Source organism: Eublepharis macularius, chromosome 1 (assembly GCF_028583425.1).
Source record: "Eublepharis macularius isolate TG4126 chromosome 1, MPM_Emac_v1.0, whole genome shotgun sequence".
Classification (NCBI taxonomy): Eukaryota; Metazoa; Chordata; class Lepidosauria; order Squamata; family Eublepharidae; genus Eublepharis; species Eublepharis macularius.
In genome coordinates, this window is record NC_072790.1 from 134398298 (window position 1) to 134426010 (window position 27713).

At 44.0% G+C, this 27713-nt stretch overlaps 1 protein-coding gene across 1 annotated transcript in view; it reads left to right on the forward strand.

The window, feature by feature from the left end:
- Positions 1-27713, forward strand: part of SNX9 (sorting nexin 9) — a 63598-nt gene that overhangs the window by 19026 nt on the left and 16859 nt on the right. Inside the window, exons 3-9 of the mRNA XM_054970022.1 lie at positions 2153-2227; positions 2778-2891; positions 14342-14489; positions 14894-15047; positions 15595-15679; positions 16254-16379; positions 16607-16724. Coding sequence (XP_054825997.1) covers positions 2153-2227; positions 2778-2891; positions 14342-14489; positions 14894-15047; positions 15595-15679; positions 16254-16379; positions 16607-16724 — 820 coding nt within the window. The remainder of the gene's footprint in view (positions 1-2152; positions 2228-2777; positions 2892-14341; positions 14490-14893; positions 15048-15594; positions 15680-16253; positions 16380-16606; positions 16725-27713) is intronic.

The following is a 27713-nucleotide window of genomic DNA, read 5'->3' on the forward strand; positions in this document are numbered from 1 at the left end:
CAGCCATGCAGTTGTCTATTTGATACATTTTTTTCTCCAGCTTTATTTAGTTCATGGGGCTGTTAACCCAATTTATTATCACAAGTAGAGATGAGCATGAATTGGGAAATAGTGGTTCATGGCAGTTCATTGTTCAACACATTTCACGAACCACGAGCTTTTGCAAATCGGTTCATTTGGTCCAAACGGTTTGTCACTTCTGGAGGCTGTAGAATGGCCCTCTTGACAGTCAGAGATGCCAAGGGAGTCTTCAGCAGGCTCTCCTCCAGCCACCCTCCAAGTTTGGCAAAGACCCCCAAAGTGGGTGCCCCCAGGAAAGTTCCATTAGATATAATGGGAGCCATGGATCCCAATTGACTTGCATTGGCTCCATTGAAATACATTGCAGCACTAAAAAGTTGCAATGAAAACATGGGATGGAGTTAGAGAATCTTTCTCTGAGAACAGAATGACAGCCCCCAGAGTGGAATGATGGTTCCTAGGAGCAGAAAAACTGCTCTGGGGCTGGAATGGGGACAGAAGTACTCTTTGAGGGGACAGTCGAGGAGATGTTCTTGGGGAGACAGGAATATTCTTTTAAAGGACAGGAGGACAGAGACAATCTATGAGAGGAGGTTAATCTTGGGGGGAAGAAGTAGATGTTCTTTGGGGAGACAGGAATATTCTTGTACAGAAAAGGACAGAGGCAATCCATGATGGAAGGTCAATCCTGGGGGGAAGGAGACCTTGCGGGAACAGAAATCTTCCCAGTAGGGCGGGTGAGGGACGGGGAGCTTGGAAACGAGAAAGGAAAAGCCTTTTAATATGGAAACAGACCCTGGGTAGGAGTTGCCACAACAGCCGGAATCCATCTCCCCAACGGGTGGAATCCATCTCTGCTACAGGGTGGGCGATTCTTGAGGGGACTCATGAGGAGGGGGTCAAGTAGGGGATGGGGTATGGGAGGTAATGTGGGAGGCTGCAAGCGGTTGGGATGTCAAGGCCCTGGATGGTTCAGTGGCAAGGAATTCTCATGGGGGGGGGTTCAGATCCTCTTAGAATGAACCCAGCTATGGACAACTGAGCCCCTCTGCTGGAATGCAGCCAGGGAACGACAGGCACTGGTGGACTAGGAGACAGGAGGACCCATGAGGAAAGAGGTTAAAATTTCCCTGGGGAATTTCGCACCTGGCAAGGACAGGGTGGTCCAGAGCCCTGACCCACCCAGACACCTTCCCATCCAGGACAGGTGCTCTAAATAATTACACTGACAATAAGTATAATATATTAAAGTAGCCTGTGAGTCCTCATAGGAACCCACTAGGCTTGGTCCCTGAGGCTGGCAGTGGCACAGAGACGAGTGGGGTCGGAGCCTGGCTCTGGACAACTGAGTTTCTGCGCTGGCGGGGGAGACGGAAAGGGACAAAGGGGAAGCCCATCCCTTCGAAGTGAGAGCAGTGACTGCCAGAATCTATTTCCACAATGTGGTGAGTGGGAGGAGGCCTGGGGGAGGGTTCCCAAAGGGTTCAGATCCTCCTGGAACGAACCCATCTATGGACAACCAAGTCCCTGAACCAGAATCTCAAGCACAAGCTTCAAATACCTTCCTCTGTGATTGAAAATCCAACAGCAGTTCCTCCCTGTCTGGAACTGCCTGCTGGAAACTGAAACCACTCCTGAGAGCGGGGGTTATATACTTCTTCTGCTCTCATAGAGCAGACTGGGAGCTCTCTGGTTGGCAGCCAGAGCAGCCTATCAATCTTTCTGAGGGCTGACGTTGGTGTTCCCAGGGCTGCAGAACGTCTGCAGAAGTCCCCCCCCCCTTTGCCTAGGGAATAGAATTATCAGCGCCAGGCTGTCTGCAGTGATGAACCGAAAAATGAACCAAACAAACCACCCTAAAAATCATAGCGGTTTGTCAGAAATATGCACCAACAAATCACTGGTTCGCAAACCATGAACCATCCTGGTTCGTGATGAACTTTGGTTTGTATTTCAGTTTGTGCCCATCCCTAATCACGTCCATATGTATCATACTCCACTGTTTCAAGAAGGATGAAATAAAAAAGTAATACTGATAGGACAAAACATGCTAATTCAACAACAGAAGTAAATTTTCTTAATACCTCTTGCAACTTCATAATTTAATTACTGACATGGTATTTTATTATAGGATGTAGGTGGAGGCTGGCTGGAAGGAAAAAACAGTCAAGGAGAACGTGGACTAGTTCCATCAGATTATGTTGAAGTAAGATAACACAGCAATATACATACATAAAGTAACTGATATATGTTTCATATATAGGTCAGTTTTTATTGTTGGATACTTCATGTGTCATTTATTCCCCATTATCTTTACATTTTTACTTTCAAGACTAAACCAAAAGACTTATTTTACAAAAAACGGAGGAGAGAAAGAAATTCTCTTTGTTCCATGACTGGACAAAGCAGAAAGTCTGTATAGTGATGTGGAAAACTAAAAATAAGACTTCCATTTCCTGTAATGTTTTGGAGAGCTGCAGCATACTAATTGCTTGTGTACATGGTTGTGGAAGAAGGGAGGGACACAAAGGTGTGTTATGTTTTATGGGCCCTTCTGCACATGGGTTGAGTCCTGTATAAGGTATAAAGATCTTTCTTTATGGGGAAATAGAAGTTTGTATGAATAGTTCTGCTTCCGGAAGATAATTACACAATCCGGGAATATCATATTGTCTGTCCATAATTCAAAGTATTATTCAGAGAGATAAATATATTTTGTTTTAGAAATGTCTTAACCAGAAGCTTTCTTTTTTTAGATTATACATGAAGGTACCAAAGATGGAATCTCTGTAGCTGACCAAGCCTTTTTTGATTGTCTCTCCTCAACTACTGCACAGATCAACTCACAGGTTGCAAAAAACAATAGCCAAGTAGGAATCTTTTATTTATTTGCTATAGAGCATGCTTTTAATACCCTAAGCATGGCAAACTGAATATAGCAAATGAAGCTTGTTTGGGTCTCTCGTATTGTGTTATCAGAATTAATATGGGAAAGACATGTAATCCCTTCAGTGATAATGAATTATGTATTGTTTGTAGTTCATGCTGATGGAAATAGCCTGCTGCACTGTGTCAAGAAGCCTTGTTTCATACTGTGGTCAAACAGATCCCTTCACATTCTATTTAAAGTTTCCCAAAAGCAGCAGCCTTCCCTTGCCCTAGGTATGCTACTTTTGGTCATGCATCTTATATTTAGGCTGTTGATACGGGTTTGTTTAATCCAGAGTTAAGCATCTAAACCAGTGGTTATCACAATATCGTCTAGCAGTGAATTCCATGATAATAATGAGGCATGTGAAGATGGTATTTTCTCTTGAATAGATAGCCAGTGACGTTGGGTAACTGGGATTGTTAGTATACAAAAATTAGTATACATATAATTTTATGATTGCATCAACCTCACCCATTAGCTATCTTTTGTTTAAACTAAGGTGCTCCAGTCCTTTAATCATTTTGATTGCTCTTCTCTGTACCTTTTATAGCTCTACAGTGTTCTTGGTGAGATAGGTTGAACTGTACACAGAATTCCAAATGGAACTTTTCTTTCTCTGTTTAAGTTTCTGTCATCCTTAATAACTTGGTATAATCTGCAAGTGTGGCTATTTACCCCAGTCTTGTAGATTATTTATGAATAAGTTCAGTGACATGAGTTTCAGTACTGATCTTTGAGACTGTACTGCTTACCTTCTTCCACTGTGTAAACTGTTAGTTAATTCCTGTTTTCTGCTTCCTGTTCTTTAACCCGTTACCAATCCATAAGAAATTTTATTCTCTTATCCCATAGCTACTTGTTTTACTGATATGTCTGTGCTAAGGGACTTTGTAAAAAGATTTTTAGATGTTCCAAGTATATAACGTCTTTAGAATCTCCTCTATATGTTTAACTCAAAATAATTAAAAAGATTGAGGCAGGACTTGGAGTGGTCATAGTTGTTCTTGTACATAGTGGTCAATTCAAGATTTAATAATAATGTTTTCTGTCAATTTACCTGGGACAGATGCTGGGGTAGTGGGCATGTAATGTCCTTATTCTCAATTGCAGCGCTTTTTAAAAATTAATGTATGCTTTTGTTACTTTCCAATCCTGTGTTAAGGGCACACATTTTAATGACCAGTTGTATTTTTGGTTTAGATCAGAAATTGTACATTTGAGTTTTAGGAACTCTAATATATGCCATCCAGTGATGTGAATTTTTAATTTGTCATTTAACCCTAGGACAGCCTCCCTTGTAATTATTTTTACTTGGTTCTTTAGATACCCTTCCTGGAAAAAAATTGGTTCAGAATTAGATGTCTGTGCAACTTCTTCAGTGAAGCACAGTGCAAATAATTTATTTAGCTTTTGCAGTATCTTTATCTCTTCCAGTAATCCTGTACACCAGTCATCTGATTTTGTCTTGTTGCTTCTGTTTTATATTTAAAAGTTTGCTGCTTTTGTCATTGTAGCAGTATACTCCTCAGATTCTTTTTTGATGTGTTTGGTTTTTTGCTACCTTTATTGCGAACATGATTTTGGCAGAATGTGTGTTCCTTTATGTTATCATCATCTGGGTAAAAACTTCATTTGTTAAAGGAAGCTGTCTTTTATTGTTTCCTTGACTCTGCTTCTTAATGCTGGCATTCTCTTAGACTTGTTCATACTTTTCCAGTCTTCGTGATATATAGTTTATTTGAACTGCTGTTAACTGGCTTTAAATAACCTCAGTCTTCTAGAGGCCTTTGCTCATCTTGAGAGTCTTTCAGCTGCCTTCTAACTAGTCCCCTAATTTTTTACTTTTCTTTTTTTGAAATCGAATGTGAATATGTTGTTGTTTCTGAGGAACTTTCTGTTGGTGCATGGTCCACAGATTGAAGGCCACTGTCTTAAAACATGTATTTATTCTGATAGTATTAGAATAGTTGGTCACCTTTAACTACAGCACTTTCTCCTTTGTTTGTTTCTGATGATTTCTGTTCCCATCTCAAGAATTCCCTGAGACTTCTAATCACAGGTGCAATAGTATGTTCCCAGCACTAAATTATGTGACTGTTTTTAAAGTAACAGTTCTGAAATTAAGGGTATCTGCTTTATAAATGTATATATAACTAACCAAAATATTTATCAATTGCACGTTTAGTGCAATTTGACGAACTATTGGTTTAAAATAGAGATTCTGGTTCTGTAGATCAGCACAGTAGATAGGCTATAATGAATTGTATAATTAGTGGTTGTGTATTACTGAGTCTAGGATGGTAGTTCTTCTGATGATGCCATTCCCTGCAGAAGTCAGGCTGAGCTTCTTGCTATGACTCTCTTTCTCCCTAGTGGCCATGTCTAGTTTAAATTTGTAAAACTTACCTAGCTGCCTGCTGGAAGCTTCCATTTCCAGATCCTGAGAAGGCCCATTTCTAATAATGCATAGACTGTAGAAGCGGTGTGGTCTTTCCAGTTACAGTGTTCTAGCACAGGGAGAAACTGCAGTTGGCAGGTATCTCCCTTCTGTGCAACTCTTGAAGGTTCAGGAACTGTTTTGGAGGGTGGATCTGGCAACCTTATATTTATTTATATTTTTCAAAATTTATATTCCCACCTTTCTGCTCTCACAAGGGCCACTAGGGTTGCAAGCTAATTAGAACACACTAATAAAATCACATTTTAAAAACATTAAAACCAACCCAAAAGGACAACATATCATTAAAACAATTAAAATCAGAGCTCAAATATACACAAAAACATAAAAACAACAATTGAAACATTGGGCAGGGAGGTAAGATCACTGAGGAAACAGAGAATGAAACAAAGTCTTCACGTGCTGGTGGTAGATGACAACAGAAGGGGTCAGTAAAATCTCTCTGGGGAAGGAGTTCCAGAGTTTGGGTACCATAACCAAGAAGGCCCTTTCCCAGGTTTCCGCCTGCCAAACTTCAGAAGGCAGGGGCACCTGAATTGAGACCTCGAAAGATGACATTGGACCATAATGGTTGGATAGGTTCATAAGGAAGTCCTTCTGGTATGTTGGTCCCAACCCATATAGGGCTTTGAAGATCAACACTAGCACATTGAATTGTGCTCAGAAACAAATTGGGAGCTAACCAACTGAAGTTGGTAGAAGGTGTTGCTGGCCGCAGTTGCCATTTACTTATCCAGCAGTAGGCCCAGAAGCACCTCCAAACTATGGACCTGTTCCTTCAAGCGCAGGGCAAGCCAATCCAAAACAGGTGCACGTTAAATCCCCAGTTGGAACTTTTGGTCACCACCAATAGTACTTATGTTTTGTTGGAATTAAGCTTCAGATTTCCCAGTACCTAGGATGTTAGTGACCATTGTGAGACCTAAGTCAGTTCAGTCAGTAGATTTGGGTGGCTGATTCAAATACAAAATTGGTTGCTTCTGCAGTATATGCCATTTACTTCTCTGCTATTGTTCCTCAATTTTCTTCCTCCTTCTGCTCTCTTGTTTGTTGTTAGATTTCGAACAACTGTTCCCATTTCTCATGCAATATGACCTAGCATTGGGAATATCTAAAACTCATCCTGGACCTCTCCATCTCCCAGGTCTCCTGCCTCAGTTCTTAATTCCCCTTCTTTCCTTGGGCCTCCCAGGCATCTGTTTCCTTTGGCCTGTTCTTCTGCCATAGCTTTTCTGAGACTTCTTGCCCACTCTGCTTCTCTCTCTGGAGTGAGCAGCTCTGTAAGTGACCCTTCTGTGAGATTAAGGCAGCCCAGTCCATCATTATCTGTGGCTTCATGATCACTTCCATAAAGTGTCTCGCTGTGTTACTCTGCATAGATCCAATAGCAAGCCTTTTATCAGTCCAGTGATCACAAGCAGGATGATTTTTTTTTCTTCCCTGGTGCTGGTGTACAAAGGTCTCTTGGTTGTATGGAAAACAAGCTTTTGATCTAGGCACTTGTGGAGGCCTATGTTCATTATTCATGGGAAAATGTTCCCTTTTTCAGAATCTAGCTTTCTAACTTGTAATGCAAGAACTTTCAGAGTCTGTAGCAAGTTCTAAACTGTGTTCTTTGATTTCTTGGAAGAGACATTTGTGCAGCTATGCAACATAATGTGTGTTTGTTCACCTATTGAGATTGTGAACGTTGAATACTCCTTTACTGAAACTGAAAGTTGAATACTTCTTTAGTATATTTCTGAAATGCAGTAATATAGAAGAAACAATTATTTGGGGACGGGGGGTTAACAATTTTATTTTAGAATACTAACAGACAAGCCAGCAGAATTTTAAGTATCGAACAGTAGTGGTATGAATTGAGAATTGAGTTTACATTTTGTGAACTAAGTTCAACTTCCTGCTCATCCAAGAAGCATTCTTAGTTACATGCAGGGGTGGTGGTGGTGGTGGTGGATGTGAGAACACTAAGTGCAAAGTTCTGTGAACATTAACAAATTTTATTGAGAAGATGAATACTAATGTGAAGAAGAGATTAGACAAAAGACATAAGCCCCTTCTGCATAGGGGACAAAAATCCTCACTATCCCTGAAGTCAAGCCGAAAGGTGTGGAATCGGCTTGTACATGGCCATTTGCACCTCTCATGTTTGGTCTGCGTGGCCCCCCCTCCCTTTTTTTTTGGTCATATTTGAGCAGCTCCGTTTGGGCTAGTTCTCAGGTAAAGAGGTAACTTACTGCTTTTATTGTGATTTTAATTTTGTATTTTATATTGGAAGTTGGCTTGAAAGCCTTGGCGCTAAAAGTTTTTCTTAAGCCCTGTATAGATCCTTCATGGATACCATCCTTATAATGGAAGTGGCTTATAATGGCTCTTTATTTGATGACACATTATCTGAACACAGGTAATACTTAAATAAGCTAAAAAGTATAGTATCTTTTAAAAAATCAGTTCATAATAGAATATGTCATCTTAATCCTATGGTAAATGTAGGAAAACAATTCTAGTTACTCTGGAGATTTTTTTTAAAGTCTTTGTTTAGATAAGATTGTACCCATTAATAGATTATGGTTTCCTTAACATAAATAGCCTAATCATTAACTTGTTGCCAGTGTAAATGTTCTTAATTCTACAAACTAAACATACTGCTGTACTGGCAAACTTTTTTTTAGGAAAAAATGTAGATAAAGGGCCCTTGAAATACTGTCTAGACATCAGAAAAGTTGATACTCATAGTTCCATTATATCTTACCTCCGAGCTCCAACAAACTGAATCACTGCTATTCTACTATTTCTATCTTTTACATGCTCTTCAGCCATCTATGGTATGCAAAACAGCTCTGTAAGGGAGGGAAGTGCACACAATTGGGCATCTTGAAAAGGCAAGTCTTTTTGCTTACTCTGTCCCCTTTCTCCAACTGATAATTCTTTTTTGCCAGTACAGCATATGTAGCATAAACAGCATAAACCTGTGTTTATTTTTAGCAGGCACAAATTTTAGCTATCCTCATAACACCTATCATATCTTTACACACATTATACTTGTAGTATTAATACCTCTAAAATTTACCTTTTCAATACTGCCCCTTCTATTTATTTTTCCCAAGTTTATCTTCTTAGAAATCAAGTCCACAAATCATCAGTTCATTTTTTCTCATCTCACACAGAAAGTCAGTAAGGGGTTTCCAATTAACCATAAAAGTAGACAGTGTTTTATCTCGAATCAGAACGGCAAGTTTAGCCATTTCCGCTAACTCCATTTTCACAATCCAGTCATCCATTGAAGGCAATGCTGTACTTTTTCAATTTTTGCACATATAAAAAGCCTAGCTGCTGTTGTCATATTTAGGATACCATGTTTATTTTCCGACTGTTTTCCCGTTTGTCCCAACAAAAAGGCTTCTGGTTTAAATTGTATATTGATCTTCAAAATTTTCTTATTATCATATGAATCTGTGACCAAAATGTTTTTGCTTTAAAACAAGTCCACCAAAGATGATAAAATGTTCCTTCTTGTTCACATTTCCAACATTTGTTTGACAAACCTTTACTCATTTTTGCTAATTTATCAGGATATATATACCACCAATACATCATTTTGTAATTTTTTTAAAGTGTGAATTTGAGCCCTTCATTTTGTTTTAAAAGAAATGCATGGGTCTCCAAGACCTCCCTATCTGTCTAGCATTCTTTTAAAAGTTCGCACACCCCAGCAAGGTTTCCATGTTATGATGTCACTGTGGTGAGAACTACATCAACTACATTTTAAAAGCAAGTATAAGTAAAAAGTTTGCAGGAACATGGCCTCGAAGCTCAGGTTTTGGGTAGCTGATTTTATAGGACGATAGCTCAAAAGGCTCTGATCTAAATCAGAACAGTCTCCACTGTTGATTGGAAGGAGCATTGCACTGCAGACAAGAAACTTCCTTTTTGGCTAATGACTTAGTCAGAGACCAGCTGAACAGGGTTGAGAAAAGTCCTGAAAACTACTCATAGGAAAAACCTAAGGTCACACGAAAGCTGCACTGAGATCCTTCTTGGTGTGCTTGCACAATCTAAAGTATGATAGGTAGCCATGAAAGCTGGAAGTTAGAGTAGTGGCACTGCAACTATAGAATGCTATCGCATGTGAAGTTGGTCTTGCTCCTTCCTTGCTGGTATTTCATTGCATTTTAAAGATTATACTTGAGCTTATAAAATGCATAAACTCTTAGTGTACAAGCTTTAGCTTTGTGAAATGCTTTGAGATTTATAATGTGCTTGCTGTCTATTTGTAACTGGAGTCTAGTTTTACTTTAGAGTTTGTGGTTTAAGTGGCATTGCATGTGTGAAGTTGTTAACCCTCCTTGTGGATTGGTTTTTGGATGGAAGGACAGACTAAAACATTTTAAGTAAATAACCAGGCAATGAACTGTGGTTTGTACTACCTGTTGCTAAGTCTTAAGTTTGTACTAGGCCTATGTGATGATTCTGACAACTAACATTGTTTTCAGAAAACTTAACTTTCCAAAATGCTGCTTCTGAAGAAACTGGCTTTTGACTAGATGAAAGATGATAGTCCACTATCATTTATAATTTAAATATGTCCAAACAATAAGCTATGGCTACATAGAATTATAGAATCACAGAGTTTGAAGGGGTCTTACAGACCATCTAGTTCAACCCCCTGCTCAATGCAGGAACAGCCTAAAGCATCCACAGCGAGAACTCGTCCAGCTGCTCCTTGAAGACCGCCAATGAGGAGGAATCTACCACATCCCTAGGCAGCCAGTTCCGCTGCTGATTTACTCTTTATGTAGATACATGAGTATAGCTATGTCTGAAAACAGAGACATGAATATTGATTTTCTTGGAAGTGATGAGGCAAAGCAAAATTCAGGCACGTTGCTCAGCCAATCATTAAGCATTGTGATCTCAGCATAAGAGCTAGGTTGTGGGGACAAGATAAGGCCCCTTCTGGCTGTCGTTATTTTGCTCATTTTCTATTAACCTCTTCAACAGAATACTGCAATGTATTGTCTTGACTATTGATATGCAACTGTAACAGCCTCTTTTTCTATCCTAGCAATACATTAGCTGTCAGTTTCTTGTGCTTTCAGTAGAGTGAATGTAATATTGTAAACCCTAACAAATCGATACATTAATGCTTCCCTTGAGGAACAGCAACACTAGAGGAATTCACTAGCCTTTACAGTGGAAACACAGTAATGTTGAACTTTCATGAATTGTGAGATAGTTACAGAACGAAGGACACAAATGAGGTTAATTTGCAAGCTGATTAAATACATGCTAGGAAGTGTGTTTTGTGCGATGATTATGGTAGAGATGGATGGACACTGATTGTCTTTAATGGCTGCGTCCCCTGTGGTTGGTTGCTTGTTTGCTTCTAGGATTCAAACTCTGAAAGTGTAGCTTGATTGTGCCTGTGAGGGCAAAATCTTGACATACTCAGAAATGCGTCTGCTTGCCTGCATGTGGCATTCTGATATTGAGAGTCCTGTAGCATGCATACATTTCAGTAATCAGCTTTGCTTAGGAGAAATTTTCTGTACTATGGTGCTCAACCGGGTTTTCCTACTAATTTCTTTCCACATTCACTGAGAGCTGCTTATTTTTAAGGTGGATTCTCTGGCATCTACCACTCATACAGATACTTTGGAAATCTTTACTCAGTCCCCACCTTCAACTCCTTCTACTGGCCTTCTACTTTCTACAGTAAAAACATTTTGGAGAAAAAAACTGTTACAAGGATAAAAATAATCGAAAAAACATAGCCTCCACCTCCTACACAATTTTTGTCATTATCAAGGAGAACTTGATAAAGATTATAATATAATAAGGACATATCTGGAAAATACAGAATAATGGTTTCTTTGTACCTGCATAAACTAGTATTTAAATAAACGTATGAAAATATAAACTCTTAGTATTTGATGATGATGCACAGAATTGAGAGAGATTTCTTTTCCTTGGCTATGAAAGTTACATGCATAGTTTAAAACAATTTTTATTTTCTGTACGTAGATAGTAGGAGATACTATTGTAGATCTGTATAGAAAGCTAGGATTCGAAATGAACCTGTGAGGTACTAACAATTCTTTTATGTTACCATTTAAGTACATGAACGTTCTACTGAGCTGGGGGTGGGGGGGGGTGTCCCAGGAATTAAGTGGGCTAGAACCAAGTTCCCTTTCTCTGTTTTAGGATGTGCTTTGTGCCTTCCTGTGTGGCTGTTTTGATTCTCGTTTTTCTATTTGGCATATACAGAGTAGCATTTCCAGAAGGTTAACTGTCCGGGGTGGACCCTTCCCCCCCGGACTGGACCCGACCCCCCACCCCCTCGGGAGCCCACCACCAGACACCCGAGCCCCGCCCAGCCCCCCAACCTACCTGGGGGCCCGCAATGCCGGATTCGGAGGGGACGTCGGCCCTCGGCTTCCCGGCCGCACTCCCGCCTGCCCCACCGCCGCCGCGGGAGCCGCGAGGCCTGCCGCCCCCGACGCGGCCTTCGCCGGAGCGGCGGGGCCTACCGACACCGCCGCTAGAGCCGCCGGGTCTGCCGCCGTCGCCGCCGCCGGAGGGGTCGTGCCCGGCGCCGCCGCTGCTGCAGCTGGGCCGGCTGCGGCCGCGGCCGCATCTCGCGGCTGCGGAGCGGCCGGGGCCGGGCCGGCTGCCCGGCGGGACGACGGCTGCGCGGCGGAGAGGCGGGAGCGGAGGCCGGAGGAGAGTAGCGCCGGCGCCGGCGCGGCCGCCCGGGGAGGCGGCCCCGGGGCGGGCGCGGCCCAACGCGGGGAGGGGGAAGGCCTGGATGGGGCGGGCGGAAGGAGGGACGCACAGCGAGACATCCCCGCTCTGGGTTGGCTGGATGGCTCCTGGGAGGGCTCCCCGGTCTGAAGCGGCACCGTGGATTGGTGAAGGATGGTGGAGGGAAGAAGCAGGCACCAAGGAGAGAGCATGGGGAGAAAGGGTGACGGAAGGGCAGGGGAACCAACCAGGCGGGAGCAGACAGGTGTTAGCCACTAAGGCAGATGAGCCAGGGGAGAGGGTTGGTGGAAAGCCAGGGGGCAGAGCCAGGAGGGACTATAAGAAGGGAGCTCCCAGTGACGCGGAGGAGGAGACGGCTAGTTGGAAGGTTGGACACAGAGAGAGAGCGAGTGTATTCCAGAACGCCAGATAGGAGGCAGAGCTTGGTGCTGGAACCACTGCCCCTATCCAGTCTGAGGCAGAGGGAGCACCTTCAACCTCCCCCTGGTGGTCACCCCCGGGACGGCGGGACGCGGGGAAGGCGCGGCCGGCGGGGCGGGGCCTCACATTAACATTTTCTGAAAACAATATTATTAGGATTATATAGGCTTAGTACAAATGTAAGACTGTTGCAACTTAGCACAAAAGAAACAAATTGAAAAAGGGAATGCCTTGTCCTTGTGGCTGTAGGGTTGCCAGCTCCAGGTTGGGAAATTCCTGGAGATTTGGGGGGGGGGTGGAGTCTGAAGAGGATAGCATTTGGGGAGGAGAGGGACCTCATTAGGGTATAATAGCATGGAGTTCACCCTCCAAAGCAGCCATTTTCTCCAGGGGAACTGATCTCTGTGGCCTGGAGATCAGTTGTAATTCCAGGAGATCTCCACCCACCACCTGGAGGCTGGCAACCCTATGTGGCTGGGTACTGCTCAGTTGTGTTCTGTGGTGTTTCCCCACTGGCTGAAATCAGTGCCTGGCTGCTGAGAATGACACTGGTTCTGTTGGGCTAGGTTGCAACAGTGTTGCTTGCTTTGGTTTGGTTTGGGTGGAATGGGTGTGATTCTATGATGTGATGTTGGTCCCCTTGTTTCACTTTGGTTTCAGGGGAGGGATTCCATTCCCTTGCTTCAGTTTGCTTCTGTTGGGTTAAGTTGCAGCAGTGCCCCTTGCTTCAGTTTGGTCTGGGTTGATGTGATTCTCTGAAGTGATGTTGCTTCACTTTGATTCTAGGGGGATTCTATTCCTGTGCTTCAGTTTGGTTCTGTTGGGATTTCTCTGAAATGAGCTCAGCTTGCATTTGGGAGTGTGCCTTGGCCATGGCAGCCTTTCTCCAGTGTGTTTCTGCAATAGCAACTTTGATTTTTTTCCTGTAGGAAACAATTGAGAGGTTGGGGGCACCTCATTCAGGGGCTCATAGAATTGGCCCCAGGGGCCAATCTTAATTAAACTTGGAGGGTATTTAAAGGAGAGTTGGGAGTAGATTCCTTCCAAATTTGGTGAAGTTTGGTTGAAAAATTCCACCCCCAGCCCTCCGGATAGCCCCCAGATTGATTTTCTATGGGAAAATCAATCTGGGGGCTATTATGAAATTTTCAACAATGGCTAAATTTTACTGAATTTTTACAGAACAATTTGGATTTTTTTTTTAAATTTGCAATACCCAAATTTTACCAAATCAGCCAAAATTCAGTATTTTAATCCAAATTCCAAAACAAACTGCATGTCCCTACTTTCCACACTACATCTACTTTCTTGTCCTGCCTGTGTCTCATTAACACCAGATATTGTGGTTGGAATAAATTGTGCATATAGAAATTTTGTAACTTGTTGGGCACTATTCATTTGGTTCTGCCTTTGAATCTTTGGAAGGCAAATGAGTTTATAAATATCGATTACATTCTGTTAAACTTGGTTATGTTCAGTAGTGTGTATGGATGGTTTGCTCTTGATTAACTTGCAAGTCTTTCTCTAGGCATATTTTAAACTAATCAAGTCTTCTACCTTTTCAGTTAGAATATAAGAACAAAAATTTCTATATCCTTATATTGTCTTTTTCTTACTTCAGACTGTCATCTTTATATTGCTAAATAGAACTTGCATTCTGTAACTACAGACACGTAACTTGTTGCTGTTATATTCCCCCCCCCAAAACAATTGTGTTCTCCTCTCCCCTCCTCCTTTTAATGTAGGCTAGCAGTGCAAATGACCCCTGGTCAAGCTGGGATAATACAACTGGTGATAGCTGGGCAGTGAAACCAGAAACTAGACAAAAAAACAGCTCTTCAAACAACTGGGATGCAGCAGCTTTTGGTCATCCACAGGCTTATCAAGGTCCAGGTCAGCTAAATGTTTCTATAACTGGTGAGGATTGTTGGGGGGGGGAGCAGTGGGACCCAAATATAATTTGAGAGAATGACTTTTGATACGTACAGAATTCTGCTAAAACTACAAGGCAAATAAAAATATTAAAACCAGTGGCAGTTTCTTAATGCACATTTCATTAATAGTGGCTAGACCTTCAAAGATGAGAACCTATTTCTGTTCTATTTCTTCCAGTATATTTCTCTGACTTTGGATAGTATAGTTTTGTACTTCAAAATGCATCTTTGTTTGGATATAGTATTAGAGTCACCCTAAATAGGAACTATTGCCACAGCTTTAAAAAAAAATAGAATACAAGTTTATTTTGTGTGAATAATGTACTTTTGAAAATTAAACAATGAAAATGCTCTTGCTTGTAGCGGCTGCTGATGATGATGACTGGGATGATGACTGGGATGACCCCAAATCTACACCTTCGTCCTACCTTGGTTATAAAGATCCAGAGACATCAGATCCAGCAGGGCTTCAGCGTGGGAATAGTCGTGGAGCTGCTATGAAAATACCACTGAACAAGTAAAGCTCACAGTGCTCAGTGGGGTGGGAGTGAGGGAAACAGAGATAGTGGGACAAATTATGAAAACTATTATTTGAATCTGAGTTTCTTGCACGCATGATATACATGCCATTTGTCCTATAAAGTATGCAATTGGTCTGTTACAAAAATGTCACAGATACTAGTACATGGGAAAGGCACATGGATAAGATGGCTGGGATGTGACTATTGCTTGGCTTCAGGAAACTGTAGTTTATCAACAGACAGAAGAGAATTCAGAGACCTTTCAGATGATGATATTGTGGCAGTTGGTACTAACTGTTCCTCTGCACACTTTGTTCTGATTGGCTTAGTTTATCCAATGAGAGAGTTGCAAGTGCAGCTTCATGCCTTGCTAATGTAATTGTTAATCAGTCAGCAACTAGATCATTTTGACATTATTAGCATACTAATTGCTACATCTAGCTTGTCAAAAACCAAGTGCCTGTTGTGAAATATGGCTGGCTGTTCTGAATCTGATAGAGAGCCTCTGAAAAAAGGATTCAGTCACTTTATTTCTTTGATCAGATTTCCTGGATTTGCAAAACCTGGAGTGGAACAGTATCTGTTGGCAAAGCAGCTAGTAAAACCCAAAGAGAAAATTCCCATAATTGTAAGTTTTTAAAAAATATTTGTGACAACTGCTTGAGACACTAATATGTGTGCTTTATTAAAATACAGTACACTTGAGCTTTATGAGTAAGCACCTAGGATAAGCACTGTTTCAATGCAAGATGCATTAAGTCTGCATGCCTAGTATCCTGCCTGGCTCGGAGCCTGTGGAATCGCAGCCACACATGTTAGAAATAGTTAACACATTGAACTTTGATCATGGTCCCTACAGTACGAATTATGTTGCTTTCAGTTTTTATGCATTTTACCTCCTGACCTATCCCTTGTGTCCTTTAGCATGACTGTTACACTTCAGAGCCAGTTAAAATTATGTTACGTACTTCTAATTATATTAGATCCATTAATGGAAAATAACAGTCTCTACAAGACCCTAAATGCTATGGGTTCCACTTGGCTGCTTTCCTGTCAAATGTTGACACTTACAAGTATTAGTAAATTTCAGACAGAACTACCAACTCTTAGGATCTAAATGTATATTCTATATAAACCATTACTTATTTAGAATTTATGAATTCTAAACATGCTACACATAAATATGTTTTGTTGCCCCACAGATTGGAGATTATGGTCCAATGTGGGTTTATCCTACCTCTACGTTTGACTGTGTTGTGGCTGATCCAAAAAAAGGTTCTAAAATGTATGGTCTGAAGAGCTACATAGAGTATCAGCTTACATGTACAGTAAGTGCATACCAAACACTTTGCCATCAGGTGGCTTCTTGGAATGTTTCAAATGCCCTTCTGGCCCTTTTAAGAACTAAAACATTTACTGAAGCATAAGCTTTATGTGGGTTAGAATAGCTCTTATGAGACTCCATTGAGCAGTTAAATAACTACAATACTTGTAGCAGCTAGTAAATATATTTTAGAGAAATCATAAGGAAGAGTTTTTTCTGCCTGTTTTACAGAACACTAATCGATCTGTCAACCACAGATATAAACACTTTGACTGGCTATATGAGCGTCTTTTGATTAAGTTTGGATCAGCCATTCCAATTCCATCTCTTCCAGACAAACAAGTTACAGGTAACTATTCTTAAAAGTGATTTTCTTGAAATGTGTAAGTTAGTGCTGTTTCTCTAATTGGGAATATTATTATTTAGGAATTACTGTTGGTAAAAAAAAAGCCTCTTTGGAAGTTAAAAGTATTTTAAACATAAATTTGACTCTTGTAAAATATTATCACTTCTCCCTCTGAGGCGGAGGACATCTTGGGTGTTTCCCTTCGCCCAATCAGGGAGGCAGGAAGTAGAAAAAAAATTTTCTTCCTCTTCCTATTGGCATCTGGAACACCCCACTCTCCAGTTCTTTCCTGCCTCCAGGGAGAGCAGTTGCCTAGGCAGTTCTCTCTGCCTATCTTCCCTGTCTACTACTTCTGCTTTTTGCTTTCTCGTCAAGCCCTTGCTATCTATTCTCTTTACTCATCTCTCTCATTAGTCTCCCCTCTGTGTCCTTCTCCTTCCCCTTTCTCTTTGCTCCGAACTTACTGAGTCCCCTGGAGATGGAATCCAGGGACTCCGACGGGAGCTTTATGGACGCCGAGGAGGAGAACTCGGCAGTGGCGATCCCATCCGAGACCCTGAGCGACCTTCCCGGTACCGTCCTGCCCCTTGGGCTGGAACGGAATCCCGGCACCTTTCCGGCTAGCCAGCCGTGTATCTCTTCAAAGAAACAACCCAGAAGAGCTCAGGACCCAAGATCGACATCGCGCGCTCGCCGGGAAGAAGAAAAAGGCGCGGAAACGGCGGGAAAAAGTGGCAGCGTTCGCGATTTTGCCCGCGCGGCTGAAAACAACGTGCTTGCCAACCTCCCGCCGGGAGATTTGGCAGAAAACGATTCCAGGCCTGCCTCACCTGCCTTGACTACTGAAAATGTTGAAGCAGCAGGTACTGTACCCATTGCTTTCGGGCAGCCGCAGGCCCATGGAGAGCCCCCAGCTGGGGACTTCATTCCACTCCTGAGACAAATGATAAGGGAGGAGGTTGGGAAGCTTCACCAGCCTGTCTCCATGTCCCATAGCAATCGGCCCCTTACCTCTGCCTCTCCCTCTAGCAAGCAGAGAAGAACTGAGGTTCACTGGCCAACTAAAGCCGCCCAAAAGTCTGCCCCAACGTACGCCAGAGACAGCGGGTGCTTCTGGGGGGATGCATCGTCCTCTGATAGCGAGGAAGGGGAACAAGGGGACTTCCTTTCCGAGGAAGAGGAAGAAGAAGAGATGTCTATCCCAGAACAGACTAATAGACTCTTCAAGGCTGAGGACTACCAATATTTACTATCCAAGATCCTGGCTGCCTTAGAACTCCAGGAGTCTCCGGGAAAGGGGGAGGAGGACCCCAAGGGTACCAAGGGGTCTTCAAGGCCCAAAGGCTGCAGAGAATTCTTCCCTAGAGATAGTACCCCAGAAAGGGTTTTTCCTTTCCCCGAGTACTTTGAAAAGCAATTGAGGGCAGAGTGGTTGAGACCAACAGTTCCCAAACAATACCACAGCTCTGTTAAAAAACTTTATGCCTTACCTTCTTTCACCAATGAGTTCCTGCAGGTACCTAAGATCGACGCACCCGTAGCGGCACTCCAGTCCTCTGGCCTGCTGACTGAAGACGGTCAAGGAGCGGTTAGAGATAATTTAGATCGGAAGGCGGAGACTGCACTCAGACGGGCGCACGAGGCGTCAGCTATGGCCATCCAAGCGGCATCATCTGCCTCCATCGTGTCCAGGGCGGCGATCGTATGGATTCGTAAGCTTATCCAGCTCCTGCTGGGCAACCGCAGACGTCTGCTAGAGGGAGCCAACAGAGTCCTAAAAGCCAACACCTTTACCGCCGGCGCCACTCTGGACGCTTTGACTTTCTCTTCCAGGGTGATAGCTTCTGCGACCACCGCCAGGAGACTGCTCTGGCTGAGAGCTTGGCCTGCGGACCTACACTCAAAGTTTATTCTCATGGCTTACCCTTTCCAAGGCGACAAACTGTTCGGGGAGCCCCTGGACAAGGTCCTGGTCGAGACCAGAGATAAGAAAAGGGCGCTCCCTAAGACCCTCAGAAGGTCAGACAAACGCAGTTATCCCTCCCAGTCCTTTCGGTCACAGCATGTGCTACCCAGGTTTCGTCAAGACAACAAACGACCATCCTGGGGCTCCTCCAAGCCCACTCAAAGGAAAGGCTCCTTCGGTTCCAAATCCTACAAAGCATCTCAGTACAGAGGGGACCGACAAGGATTTGGGCCCAAAGCTCCAAAGTCCTGACACGTAGCAGATTCCGGTGGGGGGGAGACTACAGCACTTCCGCCAAGTATGGCAAGAGACTCACTCGGACGAGTGGACCACCAAGGTAGTCTCCCAAGGGTATGTCATCGAGTTCAAATCCCTACCACCGGATCGTTTCCTCAAGTCACCTCTTCGCAAGAACCTGAAAAGAAAACAAATCACCATGAAGGCGATACAGCATCTCCTGGACATCGAAGCAATAGAGCCAGTGGCACACAACGAGACAGGCCTGGGAGTCTATTCCATCTTTTTCACGGTCCCAAAGAAAAATGGAGATTGGAGGGCAATCCTGGACTTAAAGTTTGTAAACCAATTCATTCAGCTGAAACATTTCAGAATGGAAACGTTGCGCTCCATCTCTGAGGCTCTCAGGCCGGGGGACTTCATGACCTCGATAGATCTGACCGAAGCTTACCTACACATACCCATTCATCCTTCCCACAGACGCTTTCTGAGGTTCTGCGTTGGTGGACGTCACTTTCAGTTCAGAGAGCTCCCCTTCGGTCTGGCCATGGCGCCCAGGGTGTTCTCAAAGGTCTTGATCAATCCCATTGTTCAGCTTCGGGAATCCGGGATTCACGTCCATCCCTACCTGGATGACATCCTCCTACGGGCACATTCCAGAGAGAAGGCGACCCAGGACACGTGGACGGTTGTTCGCTGCCTCCAGGCTCATGGTTTCCTGATAAACATGAAAAAGAGCTCCACCATTTAGGGATGATAATAGACACCAAGAGGGGTCTCATCCTCCTGCCTCAGGAGAAGATTCTCAAAACCAAGGACTTGATCAGGTCAGTGATTCAGGACAGATCCACGCCTTTATTAAAGCCTGCCAAAGTGATGGGCACCCTTGTAGCCGCGTGCAAGGCCATCTGTTGGGGTCATTTTCACTCCAGGATTCTACTCAACTTCCTACGTCCCTTCCAATTTCGGATCATGTCCAAGCTCGACTGCCCGGTGGTAGTCCCCTGGGAGGTCAAGGAGAGTCTCAGGTGGTGGACCAGGGACTCGAACCTACGTCAGGGAAAGTCCTTCCTGAACCACCGGTCGACACAACTGTTCACGGATGCGAGCCTATCGGGCTGGGGAGCAACCTTGGACGAACACCCAGCACAAGGTTTTTGGTCCAAAGAGGAGTCGCGTTTACCCATCAACATCCTGGAGATCAGAGCGATCCGCCTGGCTCTAACTCACTTCTCCAACTCAATACAGGGAAAGCACATCTTGATAAGGACGGACAACATCTTGGCCAAATCCTACATAAACAGGCAAGGGGGTACCAGGTCCTCCAGGATGCACAAGGAAGCGATGGAAATCATCTCGTGGGCAGAGTCGAATCTACTTTCCATCCAAGCGGAACACATCAAAGGGACAGCCAACCTCCAGGCAGACTGGCTGAGCCAACAGTCCATCCTCCCAGGGGAGTGGTCCTTAAAACAGGAGACGTTCCGCCTGGTCACGGACAGACTCGGGGAACCCATCATGGACCTGTTCGCGACACATCTGAATTGTCAGATTCCCCGCTTCCTGTCGAGGTACTTTCACCCGCTGGCAGAGGGAATCGACGCCCTCTCAGCTCACTGGCCAGAGGGTCTCCTCTATGCCTTCCCTCCTCTTCCGGTTATCCCGAGACTACTCCGGAGGATAGCAGAGTCAGACGCGGAAGTGATAATAATCGCCCCATGGTGGCCGAGGAGACCTTGGTTTTCGTTCCTACAGTCCCTAGCAGTGTCACCACCCTTTCGACTGCCTACTGCTCCAGACTTGCTACACCAGGGACCGATTCTCCATCCCGATCCGGACTGGATGTGTCTGACCGCCTGGAAATTGAGAGGCAATCGCTTTCCAAATTAGGATATTCCACACAAGTGGTTCAAACTATGCTGTCTTCCAGGAAGAAGTTGACCATGAGAATCTATAACACCGCCTGGAAGGCCTTCATCAGGTGGGCAAAGAGGAAAAAGGTGGACTACATGCATCCTCAACAGAACTTTGTGCTGGCCTTTCTACAGGAGGGGCTTGATTTGGGACTGAAACCGGCCACCTTGCGCAGGCAGGTGGCAGCGTTATCGTCAGTGCTGTCCTCACAGGACGGGCTTAGTCTGGCTCGACACCCGCACATTCACTGCTTCCTGCGCGGAGCTGCTCTGTTAAGTCCTCCAACGATACACCATTTTCCTACGTGGAGGCTGCACATAGTTCTGTCAGCACTGACCAAGGCACCTTTCGAACCTCTGCGAGAAGTCCCAATGAAATGGCTGAAGCTTAAGGCGATTTTTCTAGTGGCCATCACATCCGCCAGACGGATTTCCGAACTAGGGGCTCTCTCTATCAAACCTGGACATTGCAAATTTCATAGGGACAAGGTGGTCTTGCGCACGGACCCCACCTTCCTGCCCAAGAATATTTCCTCATTCCACAGATCTCAGGAGATCCACCTGCCATCATTTTGTCCCAATCCTTCTCATCCAAAGGAGAAAGAATGGCACAACTTGGATGTGAAGCGCACCCTTAAGATTTATTTGTCCAGGACGGAACCGATAAGGAAATCGGATTTCCTATTTGTCAATACCTCTCCACCAAACGTAGGCAAGAGAATGTCCAAATCTACCATCGGCAGAAGCATTCGGATCTGCATCATGGAGGCTTACAAAGCCTGCAAGCGAGATGTCCCTCAAGGAGTTACAGCGCACTCGATCAGAAGTGCAGCAACCAACGCAGCATTACATAACAACGCTTCAGTGGAAGAAATTTGCAGAGCGGCCACATGGTCCACTATCTCCACCTTCGTCAGGCATTACAAGCTGAACCTATACGACTCTGCGGACGCCGCATTCAGCAGAAGTGTCTTGCAACATGTGATGCAGGATGAGAACCCTGACCCACTCAATGGATATTAACTGCTTTGGGAGCACCCAAGATGTCCTCCGCCTCAGAGGGAGAACGGACCTTTGGACACTTACCGTGAAGGGTCCTTCTCCTCTGAGGACAGGACGACATCTTGCCCTCCCAGGGTTCTCTTAATTCCTCTACCTCTGTTTGCCTGTCTGCATCACTCTGTTCTCCATGTCTGACAGTACTGTTGTCCTGTACCCTTGAAGTTGTATGTTTATTCTCCGTGTTCTAACGTTGTTCTAGTTTCTGATGTCCCCATGTTTTAGGGATCTGTTTTTTCCCCCTCTTATGCTACAAGGGCTGAGTTTTTCCATGAATTCTTTACTGCTGTTGGAGTCACCCAAACTGGAGAGTGGGGTGTTCCAGACGCCAATAGGAAGAGGAAGAAATTTTTTTTCTACTTCCTGCCTCCCTGATTGGGCAAAGGGAAACACCCAAGATGTCCTCCTGTCCTCAGAGGAGAAGGACCCTTCACAGTAAGTGTCCAAAGGTCCGTTTTAAAGCTTAGATTAACAGGAGAGGGGTAAAAATTGAGAGAATAGAGAGGAAAGTATCTATAACTAAGAGTATAACATTGCAAGTGTTTTCAAAAGTAAATGAATATATAGTACTGACTTTTAATCTGCCTCCTGTTGCTGTACTTCCTGAAAAACAGGCATTTTAATAATTGCTTATAAAGCAGCATGATAGTTAAATATAAGGACAGAATTCAAGTTGATCTTTTCACTGATTTCATTGTAGGCTTGGTAATGCTTTTTAATGCAATTTCTGTCTTTTTAAAAAGAATTTGATAAACTGGAACAGTTTGGGTTTTTTAGTTTGACTATAAAATTAAGTGGCTCGCATTCAATATTCAAGTACTATGTTGTGGGAATTGTTAGATATTCTTAGAGGAATAGAGAGTGCTCACAATTTCTGTTCTGATTAATTGGTACCTCTTTCCAGTTGCTCCGCTGCCCCACCCCCTCAAACCATGATCTTCTAAGCCAAGAGCCAATAATAAACAATCAGGCACACAGCCAGCCATCTAGCTTTGTGTTCTGTTAAAATTGCAACAGTGGTCAGTATGGGAAGAAAACTGAGCATTGATGCAAATACTGGGATGAATGCCGAGAAACTGAAAACTGAGGAAGTGAATTAATTTTCCCTCAGCTAGCTTCAGACTCAGAATTCCATCAGCATTTTCTGTATAGACTACATGAGCTTGGAAGAAAACAGGGTGAATTGATGAACCTTTTGGGTGTTACGAATTAGTACTGACAAAATGTAGTGTGATTTATCTGCATGTCAGTCTTTTTATTTATTTAAATACTGTAAGAGTGAAGAAGATACTTGGTTTCTAATGAGGATGTGTATTTCCTTCTGATAGATGGCAGGGGAAGAATCAACATTCTCATAAATAGTTTTCAAGTCTCATACACTTCATTTGGAAGTGTGTTTTCAGTATTAATAGGGATAATTAATAAGCATATGCCAGTGTTACTGCACTATTTATTTTAAGCCCCACTTTTATAAACATTTATAATTCAAGGATCCCAAATAAATAATAAAACATTAAAGTAACTTGTAATGCCAATCATAAAATGCAACAAGAAATCAAAGATATTAGTAACATATCCGCTGAGATCTTTGAATGACCTTTCATAGTAGCTTTATATAGATGTTGAAAAGCACAGGGGACAAGATAGGACTCTTTGGGACCTTGTAGGCCAGAGGCCAAGGGGTGGAGCAGCAGTCCCCCAGCAACACATTCTGAAACCTGCCTTCAAGGTAGGACCAAAATCATGCAAAACAGTGCTTCTCCCTCTGAGGCGGAGGACATCTTGGGTGATTCCCACCATCCAATCAGGGAGGCAGGAACTAATTTTTCTTCCTCTTCCTGTCTAGTGTGTGGGGCCACCCTCTCTTCAGTTCTTTCCTGCCTCCAGGGAGAGCAGTAGCTCTGGCAGATTGCTCAGCCATTTGACTTCACTTTCTTAACTAGATTTTTCTATTCAGACTTCCTCTTTCCACTTTTGATTCTTCAGACTATTCTTCCCTCCATTTTCGCTATCCTGCTCTTTTACTTTTGCCTTTCTTCTGAGCTCCACAAATTTCAAGCCTATAGGCAATGGAGCTGACTGACTCCGATGGGAGCTTTATGGATGGCGAGGAGGGGAGCCTAATTACAGCAGCAATTACAGCGGGAAACGCCAAGTCATCCGGTACCGTCCTGCTTGTACAGCAGGAATGGAATCCCGGCACCTTTCCGGCATCTGAGCCGTGTATAGTTTCAAAACGCAAACAGAAGCAGTCGGGCTCTAAATCGATGGCGCAATCCTGCTCTGAAGCAGAGAAAAGCGCAGAGGCAGCAGCAGCAAAAAAGGCGGGAAATGCTGGCAGAGCCCACATTCAGCCGTGTGCGGTGTCCAAAGACGTGCTTGCCATCCTCCTGCCGGGAGGATCTGCAGCAGGCCCTTCTGGGGCGACTTGGACACCACAACTTGCCGCTGTGGACTCAAGGATGGCTGGTAACATACCCGATGGGGCTTCATTTTCCTGATATTTTGTCCTTTCTGAGGCAAACCATGAGGGAGGAAATTGTACGATTCTGCCAGGCTCAGCCTAGATTGGCAAGTGAGGCAACCTCTCCCCCTCCCCCCCCCCCTCCTAAACGTAGTCTAATGACCAGTGCCCGGCCTACCAAAGCTGCCCAGAAATCTGCCCACAGCGGCTCCAGGGGCAGGTCTGAAATCTCCTCAGCTCTGGCACCATGTCAATGTGCCCATGCCAATCTGCTGGCTGGAGATTTTACAGCAGGCTTTTCCCCTTTGCATTTAGCCCTGCCTTTCCAACAGGATCTAGCCCTGCCTTTCCCTATCAGATGGGTAATGTATAAAGGGTGCCAACTTACCGGTGTCTTTGAACCTTTTAACTTCTTAAGACTAACCAGGAAGGAGGAAATATATAATCTCTGCCGAGCTGAAACCTCTGTTAATAGTGGTGTGGTGTCTACCTCCTCCTCCCTCCATGAGTAAGGCTCTGTGGAAGAGCTTCTGCTTTGTGTGCAAAGGATCCAGGTTTGTTCCCCATTAACTCCAGTTTAAAAGATCAGGTAGATGATGGGGGGGGAACCTCTTCCTGAGACCCTGGTGACCTGCTGCCAGTCTGAGGAGATAACACTGACCGATGGTCTGAGTCAGAATAAGGCAGTTTGTAATGTTTATCAGTCAGGGATCCCCACAGAGCAGGGGGATCGCCCTCAGATAGAGTCTGTAATGACAAGGAGAAGGATGAATTCCTTCCGATGTGGAGGAGGAGGAAATATCCCTACCAGAACAGTCAGCACAGCTGCCTGAATCTGAAGTCTACCAGTATTTACTACTTAAGACTTTCTCAGCCTTAGAGCTGTAGAAATTACCCTTGGGGGAGTAGGATCCTTAGACTGGGAATACCAAATCCAACCCAGGGAAACAGGAGTCTCTTCCTAGTGAGGGTTCCTCAGGAAAGGCCCTCCCATTTCCAGAATATTTGGGAAGAAGGTTCAAGGCTGAGTGGTCTAAACCATAAGCCAATTAACAATCCCCAAACTTGGTCCCAAAACAAAACAAACTGTAGTTGTTGCAGGTACCTGTGATGGAAACTCTAGTGGCTACACTTCAGTCATCTTCACTCTGGTGAGAAGATGGGTAAGGATCAGTCAGAGACCTCTTAGACAAGAGGAGAGAGGCCATGCTAACGAGCTCACAAGGACGTGGCCATGGCTATTAAGGCTACAGCTATTGCCTCAATTGCCTCCAGAGTGTCAGGAGTATGGATCTGGAAACTGATCCAACTCCTCCAGTACAACAATAGCTGCCCCCATTGAAGGGGCAAACAGAAATGTAAGGGCCAATACCTTCAAGACAGATGTCATCCTGGATACATTTACCTTTTTCTTCCAGGATTATGGTCTTGACAGCAGTAACAAGCTGGCACGCTTGACTAAGAGCATGGCCAGCAGATTCACACTCTAAAAACATCGTCCTGGCTTACCTCTTTCAGAGAGACAAGCTATTTGGGGATGCCCTGGGAAAGATCTAGATTGAGACCTAGGACAGAAGAATGTGTTGCCAAAAACACTCAAACAATCTGAGAGGCGATCCAATGGCCCTCAGCCTTTTATTCACAACACACACTACTAAGGTCCAGACAAGATTCCAACTGGCCATCCTGGGGTTAATTTAGGCAACCCTTTAATAAGAGGGTGGTCCTTGCAAAACCCCACTTGTAGTATAGTGGTTAAGTAACTGAACATTAATGTATTACTCTGCAGATTCAAATCTCACTGCTGCCATGAACTTGCCACATGGCCTTGGATAAACCAGTCCTCTCAGTCCCAGCTCTCCAGCTGTATTGTGAGGATAACGCTTACCTTGTCCCAAGATCAAACAGACAGTTCTCCACACATCGAAAGACATCCAGCCTTAATACCCAGAGAGGCCAACTACTCTTTACCATCAAGCCTGGGTTGACAAGCAGGCAGGCCTTACAAATAGTCTCACAAGGCTATTCCATACAATTTGAAAGCTGCCCACCAGAAAGGAGTCTACTCAGTCCTCTTCACAGTCCCTAAAAAGAATTGGGACTGGAGGGCGTTATTAGACCTCAAGTTTTTTGAACAAGTTTATCAAATTGCATCACTTCTGAATGGAGACTTTGCACTCAGTCGCAGTGACCAATCAGTCAGAAGAACACATGACATCTACAGATCTCACAGAAGCATACCTCCATGTACCAATTCTGACAGCCCATCAACAATTCCTAAGATTTTATGTTAAAAAAAAAAAATCAATCGGCAGTTCTGAGCTATCCTCTTTTGGCCTGTCCACCATACCAAGAGTATTCACAAAATTCATGATCAACCCCACCATATGTCTCAGAGATAGGGGGTATTCATGTTCACTTGTACCCAGACGATCTCCTGATCAGTTCAAGTTCAAGAGAAAATCTCACTGCAACACTCAATTCACCATTCAGTTTCTACAAGCTTGAACACCTGTGACAATGAGAGATCTGTCTTTTGGTGCTACACCTCTGAAGATGCCAGCCACAGCTGCTGGCGAAACGTCAGGAACTACAATGCCAAGACCACGGCTATACAGCCCGGAAAACCCACAACAACCATCGTTCTCCGGCCGTGAAAGCCTTCGACAATACATTCAGAAAACAGTTTATGCTCAAAATTTACAACTCCTATTGGAAAGCCCTCACTCAGTGGACATTTTACACAGCCCTGACTAAACATCCATTTGAACCAGTCAAGGACTTTCCCTTGGGAAGGCTGAGAATGAAGACTATCTTCTTTATTATGTTCGCATCTGCCAGGAGAATTAATCAGATCTGAACTCTGTATCTTTCCCAATGGTAAGGTGATGCCTCGTACTGTCTTCCAAAAGCGTATTCCAAACTGCATAGGTTGCAAGAGAAGGCTACCATATTTCTACCTGTACCCTAAATAGACTAGGGAGAGGCTCTGACACAACCTAGATGTCAGAAGGAGGTTCAAGGCCTATCTGCTCTGAACAGTGCAAATCAGAAAGTCAGACTTACTGTTCTTAAATATCTCTTCCCTCACTTTGGGGAAGAAAATGTCTTCAGCAGCTGTAGGTGCCAATAGCAAAACATAAACTATCAAAACAAAAAACTCTCTTCGTAGAGGTTCCTTGTGGAATACCAGCTCACTCTTTGAGGAGTGCTACTACCAGTGCAGCATTACACAGGAACACTTCTGTAGAAGAAGTCTGCAAGGCAGCAACAAGGTTGTCTGTCTCAACCTTGGTAAGATGTTACAAATCAAATCTATATGATTCAGTGGACACTGACTGTAGTAGAAAAGT